The sequence below is a fragment of the Silene latifolia genome, unplaced genomic scaffold, assembly GCF_048544455.1.
Source record: "Silene latifolia isolate original U9 population unplaced genomic scaffold, ASM4854445v1 scaffold_380, whole genome shotgun sequence".
Taxonomy (NCBI): Eukaryota; Viridiplantae; Streptophyta; class Magnoliopsida; order Caryophyllales; family Caryophyllaceae; genus Silene; species Silene latifolia.
In genome coordinates this window covers 63,851-72,165 of record NW_027413307.1, presented here as the reverse complement: position 1 = coordinate 72,165, position 8,315 = coordinate 63,851, and the positions used below count along the sequence as shown (strand labels likewise).

Below are 8,315 nucleotides of genomic sequence, written 5' to 3'. Positions count from 1 at the left end.
TTAGGAGGAATATTCAATTTCCAAATCCACTGAAATTCACATTTGTCAATAGCTTGATTGAAAAAACCTTGCGCTAACCAAGTTGCTGTTTTGGTAGAGAAATTTCCATCTACGGACAACCCCCAAATGAGGGTATCTGGAATATCATTATGTGGCACTGGAATGTTAGTAATCTGATTAACAATATCGTTATTCACTAAATTGGATAATTTACAAACATCCCATTGCTTGTCTGAGGTTATGAAATCTTTAACCAAAAGATTAAGATCAGTTACTATCATCATCAACCATCTTTGCTTGTTAGTGGGTGTGAAAAAACCCAAATATCAGACCAAAACTTAATGTTGCTACCATTACCTACCTGCCATCTCGAGTCCTTTTCTAAATAGAGTCCAAGACTCATTAGTTTACGCCATTGCCAAGAAGAGGTCAATTAGGCTTATGATCAAAGAGTGAACAATTTCTCAAATATTTTTTAGATACCACTTTGACCCATATACTTTCCTTATCCATAAGAATTTTTTCATAAAAGTTTCATTTGAAGGGCTTTATTAGTCGTGCTTAAAGATTTAATTCTAAACCACCAACCGACTTTGGTAAACAAACTTTATGCCAACCAACCAAATTAGGAGAACGTTGGGAAGGATTCTTATTCCACAGAAAATCTCTATTAATTTTATCTAATCTATTATGGATCGATGAAGGAAGGAGGAAACTTTGGATACGAAAAGTTCCCTTCGCGGCTAAATTAAAGATTTACAAGAACTAGTCTACCTGCTTGAGATAAAGAATTCGCTTTCCATTTCGATAATTGAGTGCAAGAAGATTGAATAATGTTCTCAAAAGTATTTTTAGTCACTCTGCTATCAATTATAGGACATCCTAAATACTTACCCAAATGAGCTTTCTCGTTCATATGAAGAATGCCTCTAAAGGATTCACGAAGAGAACGCTCAATATTTCTAGTGCATTGAAAAGTGGATTTGTCAAAATTAACAAATTGTCCGAAAATCGTGCAAAATTTATCTAAAATAGACTTAATAGTTCTACAACTCGGTTGAGGCTTTGAAAATGATAGTGTCATCATAAAAGTGAAAAGGAATTTTCTCCACCCTTTGATCCAATTCTAATACCAATATCACTAGAGCTAACATCGCTATTTTTTTGTAGAGATCTTGCTAAAATCTCGGCGCACATAATAAATATATATGGTGAAAGTGGGTCTCCTTGTCGAATACCTCGAGTGGGTTTAAAAACGTCTCCCCTGTTCCATTTACTAACACCGAGTAAGAAAAGGTTTATACACGCCATAATCCATGAAATCCACTTAGCATTAAAATCCATTTGCTTAAAAGTTTCCTCGATAAAATTCCTTTCTAGTCTGTCGTATGCTTTCTCCATATCAAGTTTGATTGCAATCCAACCTCCTTTGCCCTTTTTACGTTTAAACGAAGGTTAAAAATCTCGTGTCTTCAAAATATTATCTTGAATGAAGCGATTAGGTGTAAAGGCACCTTGAAACGGGTGTATAATCTCCATACCCACTCCTCGTTGCCATCGGCCGCCAAATCGCTCCACCTTCTGATCAGGCATCCATCGACAACAAGCGACCGAACTCACCCATCATAATCCGACAACAAGCGGACCGCTCTTCTCTTCCCTGACGGTTCCCACGATTACTCCGCCGCGCCTTGTCCTTACCTAATAATAGGTATAAATCTAAGTTCATACTAAAATTGATTAAGTTTGATAATTAGGGTTGATTAATTTGTGTAATCCTCATGCTTAAACTGATTAAATTTTATACTTAGGGTTAGTGAAATTGGTACTTCTTTTTTATTTGGTTCTACTTAATTCTATATTTCTATCTTATCCCATGAATTGTGGGTTATATTTTTGTCGATGAATTGTGCAAATTATCAAAAAGCTTTTCTACACATCCTAGTGTGGATTTAGTAACCCTTAGATTTAGGGTTCATATAAAAATTTGGGGATTTTGTATAAAATATGAAAATGATCATATTGTGTTGTTGATTTGGTGTTATTGAGTAAACTGTTATTGTAAATTTAGCGGATCCGATCATCCGACACCATCTTCACATCACCTTCGATTAGAATGGGTCATCCGCAGATTTGCCATCGTTATTTGTTTTTGCCATCGTCATCCTTTACAACAACAACAACAACATCGAGGCTTTAATCCCAAAATGATTTGGGGTGATGGCATAATCATCCTTTCGAACCGTCCATGGGTGAACGCACGCTTCAAAATGCGAATAAAAAAAGGGAAGATGAAAAAAAAAAGGAAGAACGAAAATGTAATGGAAAGTCAGAAAACTTAGGAGTTTTAAAATCGAATTAGGATTTCTTTTATAAAACTTAAATTTAAATTGAGAGAAAAAGATTAGAGCGATTTTTAAAAATGGAAATAGAATTAAGGATCCGGAATGAACCAAGTGTGTTAAGCATGGATCTATGCTTTGTTTTTCTAGTGAAATGAGCATTTAACGATCCTTTGTTCACAAGTCTTTAACTTTGTGATTCATGGCATATGCTTTGTGTTGACATATTTGAACATGGTTAGGTTTTCTCCTGAAACTGTTCTATACTTTGTGGCTAAAACTGTTTTTTCATCGTGTAAAACTGTTGAGTTTTCATCGTGTAAAACTGTTGATTTACTTTCCTATTTTCATTAGAGGCTAGAATGGGTATGATGAATTCTTCATAAAGCTACTCAATATTTATCTTCAGCTGTAGAATTCTTGATAAAACTACTTATTTTTGCTCATATTTATCTTAAGTTGTAGATTCAACTCTACATTAAGGCTGAAAAATATTACTGACCATGAGTATTATCAAGTAGGGAAGGGACAAGATGTTGGTCTTAACCAAATCCTATTGTTTGAAACAAAAGTAGCGTGTGACAAAGGAGAGCAAACCCTCTGTCGAGATGTGCACAGATTAGGCCATCGTTTTGAGTTTTTTCCGAAAGCTTTTGTGTTACTTCACAACAGTTGGATTTCGTTTTTTTTAGGCACTCTTAATTGTTTACTCAGCTATACTTTTATTTCTTTCTCTAATGTATTTGGTCTAATGATTGTCTCGAATGCGTTCAGCATTTTGATTCTTTTTGCTCTGGTTTTTTTAGTTGTTCGCAGGTCCCAACAATGACCATGCGCCACCTTCTCATTACTGTGGGTGATAAGCAATAGGTATCAGAATAGATGCACTGCAATTTTTTATTGCTATATTCTTTTATTTTTGATGTGCCCCTTTTATTGCAAGTTATATTTCTTAAATTGCCAGTACCTGGAACCTTATTCCGAGATGGAATATAGGAATCCTCTAACCTGTACTAGAGAATCTATGAACATGGTTGTCCTGTAAATTTCAAATAGAAAAACATTAATTTGCGGTGCGGCTCTACATTTGAGGCGTTTTTACCAAGTCGCCCCTTTTACTGTCTTATGAGGAACAGTTGTGATGTATGTTAGCTTCTTCATCATGTGTCCTATTTTTTGTAGTTAATGGAGATGAATGGCAAGATGATTGTCAGGAATCCTCTTTATGTTGCACTGGCACAATGTAAGGAAGATCGGAGGTCTAGGTTACAGGTATTTAATTCATTTTTCTGAGTGTGAAACAATTTTATGAGGACACTAAGCATGTGTACCATGATAGAGTATTCTGGATAAGTCTGATGGAACATATGCAATTGTTTATTTACGTAATTTTTGGTTCCATAAATGAAAAAAGGTGGATCTATTCAAAAATGTGTGAAATTCATTCTAAGAAAAATCAGAAAGATTCATTTATAACTAGCGAGAGCTATGTTGTTTCCTACACAGGCCCAGTTCTCTCAAATGCGACCTGTTGGACCTAGAATGCCGATGTATCATCCAGGTGCTGCAAGCCTTGGACAGAAGATATATTATGGCCAAGCCCCACCTGTTATGATGCAACCCGGGGTTGGTTTATTTGTTTGTCAACTGATCTATCTAATCTTGTAGGGAGACCTCTAAAATTGTGGCCTCATGGTGAGACTTCCGTTTGGGACTGTCTCCTTCCCTCATTCTCTATCTCTCTCTTCGCATTTTATTTTGTCCCTTGACTTTGCGAGTTCGTCTTCGGCTTGGTTGTGTCCATTTATTGCAGGCAAAGTGAGGAATTAGACATTGGTTGTGTCCATTTATCTACCATTAAATTACATTAGGATTTTGATTGTGAGTTTGTTCCCTTTTACCCATTTTGATTTTTAATAAATGACTTATATAATGTCCGTCACATATGCAGATCCATCCCATCAGTAGTACGATGTCGGTGACTAAAATGTCTCCCTGTCTTCAGCTCTCGCGAAGTCTACATGTCGCACTGAGCCCAAACAATATCACAACTTCAATAGGTAAACTACTTTAATACCTACCTACTTTAGATTTCAGAATTTTGGATTCCATTTTATTGAGCCATGTGATTTCGGAAACTGATAATTACCTCGCATTCCATTTTATCGAGCCAATGGGTCTCACCTGAAATTGATTGTAATATGGACTAAATTTTAGATGGTGTTCAGAAATTGTATGCTTGTGGATATGACACTGTAAATTTACAGCCACACAAATGTCTTGGTGCAAATGTCTTTTATTTGCCACAGCAAGCCCTATTCTAATACTACTAATTCTAAGAAGGAGAATTATACTACTCAAGACAGGCGTGTTTGTACCAAACATAGAAGTAAAATGTACCTGTTGCTAAAACTGTTTATAGGTCGACCCTTTTCTATGTACCCCGACCAAAACACTTTGTTCACTATCAAAGTGTACTTCTGTAAAAACGAAATAATATTGTATATAGTGATCATATTTTCTATTCTGCTTACAGATTATTTTTTATGTTGAGGCGCTTCCCAATTGAGTCTAAGGGACGACGAAATTAAACAAACATCACGAGGTTTGGTGTTAGGAAAGTAGTGCTACTGTAATTCTTCTTGAATGTACTTGCATTGGAACTTGGCCAATTTGTACTTATAAAGGGGTCGACTTCCTGAATTGTAAGAGATTGTTTGATTTTGATTTCCATCCCATTGGAAAATTTGTTGACAAGGATTTAATTGGAGGCAATGTTACTCGATTTTGTCTTTTATAAGTTTTTCGCAACACGGTGTCTGGAGTCGGAGGTGAAATGGAAAATAATTTAATAGATTTGAACATCAAGATCTTAAATTTAGCTTTGGTTTTTAAACTCCCATGTTAATGCAGGTGGGATCAATTATAGCAATTTGTTTTGTCAGTTTTCTCATTCGCTGCTTCATGGTAAGTTACGATTGTAACACCCACGTATGCAGGTGCCTTACTGGACCACCATAGCATGAGATCGTTCTCTCTCGGTTTCCCGAGGTTAGTAGATCAAAAGTAACCATTCCAAAACATTTATTGAATTATATAAAGTTAAACAATTACATTGTTCCAAAACCAAACCAAAAGAAGTGTTTACTAATCTCAAAACAATCAACTCAAAACGGCTAAACTCATAACAATGGAAGCTAGACTCGAAGTGATGACATCCTATCTCGTCCCCCGTAGCTAATGACAACTATCACACTGTCACAATCAAGCTCACCATCCTCGAATGGATCACCACAAAGCAAAACATTTAAACGGGTCGATTCAACTGCATAACTAGAGTATTCTAAATACAACAAAGATAAAACAACTGTTCCACCATCAATCTCCAACTCCCAATCACATCTTATAATCGACTACACACTTAAGTGTGTAGCTTGCCAGTCTTGCCGTGACTAATCCTCACCGCCGATGGGGACCGCAACCTTGCCCACCTAAGCCCCGCTCATCACACGAGCGAAAACCGATGTTCATTAATGTGCACATCCCTTCTTGTGGCGGGCTCCACAAAGGGCGAACCAAGGCGTGAAGTCACTCCCAAGTGACTCCACTCGGTGAGGACGCACCTCGCAAACATCATCAATCCATCTCAACGCCAATACTTCATACTCCAATCCACTAACAACAATCAACCAACAATATTAATCATATCAATTAATCAAAACAATGCATCTTAAATCAATTATACAATCAACCGAGTAGGGATTAGGGAAACCCTACCTTTTAGCAATACTCCGATCACAAGCAATCAATTATAATCCTTCACATATCCATCACCCACATAACATAATTATGTATAATTACCACCTACTCAATCAATTAATCATGCACATAACCTAGACTCATCATAACTTAATAGGAATATCAACTTAAAGAACAAACACGATTTTTCCTAATTTTCCAACACATGACACTCTGTATAAAATTCATAATTAATTCCAGAAAAATCGAATCGATACAAGGCCAATTGGATTGGAATCCCATGAGTCTTAGCTAAAACTCTAATCTAACGAATGTTTCTCAAATTCCAAACTTATCAGGTTTTCGATTGATTTCCAAAGTTGACAGAATAATGCATAAAAAGTATCGATTCATAAAATGAGTTTAAAACATCATTTTTCGGTAATTCCAAATCCTATTATCTAGACTCTACAAAAATGATGTATGAAAAATACCCAAAATTGAATCGACATATAAATTAGGGTTGCAAATCATTTTCCACAACCAAATCAGATTCGCGGACTTTTCAGCGATAGGTTCATAAATAAATCACCTAGAACAAACAATAAGGAATTGGGCTACGAAATTTGATATGCATAAACTAGACTTCAAATAAATGGGACTCTCTTTACAAACTTTTCGAAGAAGAAGAATTTAAAACAGCATAAACAATTGAATGAAATCGACTTACAAACAAGGGAATCGAATTAGGTTGAAATAGGTGAGAAATCTCCAATCGATAGAAATGCTCGACAAACTCTTCTTGCTCTCCCACTCTCTAGGTTTAGAAAAGGTTTTAGAGATGCTAAAATGAAATTAGAAGACTTAAGGGTTATGAACAAAACCCTTGGTCAAAACAGAATAGAAACCGTCAAACTCGCTGAACCGATTTACTCGGTCAAGTGCACTCGGCCGAGTAACACACACTCGACTGAGTACCAACCAAATATTCGACCGAATACTCTAACTAAAATACGGAGTATTACAGTCTTCCCTCCTTAAAAAGAACTTCGTCCCCGAAGTTCGCGCCAACACTACTCAACGACACCTAACATCGCATATAATTAGCACAGTATAATTCACTCTCATAATATAACTCATATGCATAACTAGTAAAATTTATGCTAACTCACATAAACTTGAGTAAACTCGGGTTGTCTTATTTTATACCTCCTAAAAAGAAGGTTACGTCCCCGTAACCTAACTCATATAAAACCACACAAGCCACGCGATATCACGGTCCTTCCTCACAAATACAATTCATAATAAAACATATAAAAAACATATGCATCTATACAATTCTAAATAAAACATATAAACAACATATGCAACTGTAGTTCGATCACACACGGAAGTTATCATTCAATATAATAAACATGTTCGAAGTAGTAATTTACTAATGGAATCCAAATATCCACATAACAGAACATAGTATCACATTACGTCTCCCTAAAAGCAAACTTCGTCCCGAAGTTTCTTATCCATCCCATATAACTATAGACCCCGAGGTTTCGTGGTGCACCACCAACATCTTCAACGACATAACAAACCATAATCCGCCACATAAGGTCAATATTTGTGCTTATTTGTCATATTTAGCTCATTCCGAGGAGATTATAAATCATCAAATTATGTCACATTTCGATAACAATTCGTAAAGCCCTAGTGCAGACCAAAATTCACTTAGCTAACTAATACCAAAAGGACGAGACCAACCACTATAAACAATTTCCACTCATAACTGGATACTAGACAACCAGCACCACGTGACATATTACAAACTAATAAACTCATCTCAAAATCCCATACCATGCACAGTGTCAATCCCCTGGAGACCGTCATAATTCACCAATCGTTGTCGGCCACATGTATGAGTGCTATATATTTACTAACAACTTACTAAGTATGTTATCGACAATATAAAATAAAATCACTGTTTATGCACATATACTCGAACAGTAAACATATGCAATAACACAACTTTTAATTACATATCAAGGTTAATACTAGTTCAAATAACCGAACATGCTTGACTTGTTATGCCCCTGATCAAGCTTCCCATCAGAGTTACCAATTTCATCGCAATTATCGAACATGAACAAGGGATGTAAACAACTAAAAGTCATCTTATCGTTACTCATGATCATTACTATCATTAAGCTGTACATACATAGTATAAGCTGCTAGTTCTCACTA

The 8,315-nt window shown here is 36.0% G+C and overlaps 1 protein-coding gene across 4 annotated transcripts; it reads left to right on the top strand.

The window, feature by feature from the left end:
- The first annotated feature begins 1,383 nt into the window (after positions 1–1,383).
- Positions 1,384–5,132, top strand: LOC141639410 (polyadenylate-binding protein 8-like). Of its 4 annotated transcripts, none has more exons than XR_012542515.1 (6): positions 1,384–1,711; positions 3,149–3,212; positions 3,525–3,614; positions 3,849–4,037; positions 4,294–4,402; positions 4,879–5,119. XR_012542515.1 is itself a non-coding variant. In XM_074448544.1 (6 exons), exons 3-6 carry the CDS (start codon positions 3,528–3,530, stop codon positions 4,893–4,895), a joined length of 333 nt encoding a protein of 110 aa, XP_074304645.1. In that variant the 5' UTR covers positions 1,384–1,711; positions 3,149–3,212; positions 3,525–3,527; the 3' UTR covers positions 4,896–5,119. The 4 variants fall into 4 exon arrangements, 1 of the variants encoding a protein (XP_074304645.1); XR_012542516.1 differs by having other exon boundaries at positions 3,849–4,160; XM_074448544.1 differs by having other exon boundaries at positions 3,849–3,968.
- The last annotated feature ends 3,183 nt before the right edge of the window (positions 5,133–8,315 follow it).

Bases quoted from the DNA above. Each gene is read 5' to 3' on its own strand.
- LOC141639410 (XM_074448544.1), top strand. From the start codon at position 3,528: ATGGAGATGAATGGCAAGATGATTGTCAGGAATCCTCTTTATGTTGCA. The intron at 3,615-3,848 runs GTATTTAATTCA...TTTCCTACACAG, and splicing joins ATCGGAGGTCTAGGTTACAG to GCCCAGTTCTCTCAAATGCG. The intron at 3,969-4,293 runs GTTGGTTTATTT...TCACATATGCAG, and splicing joins CTGTTATGATGCAACCCGGG to ATCCATCCCATCAGTAGTAC.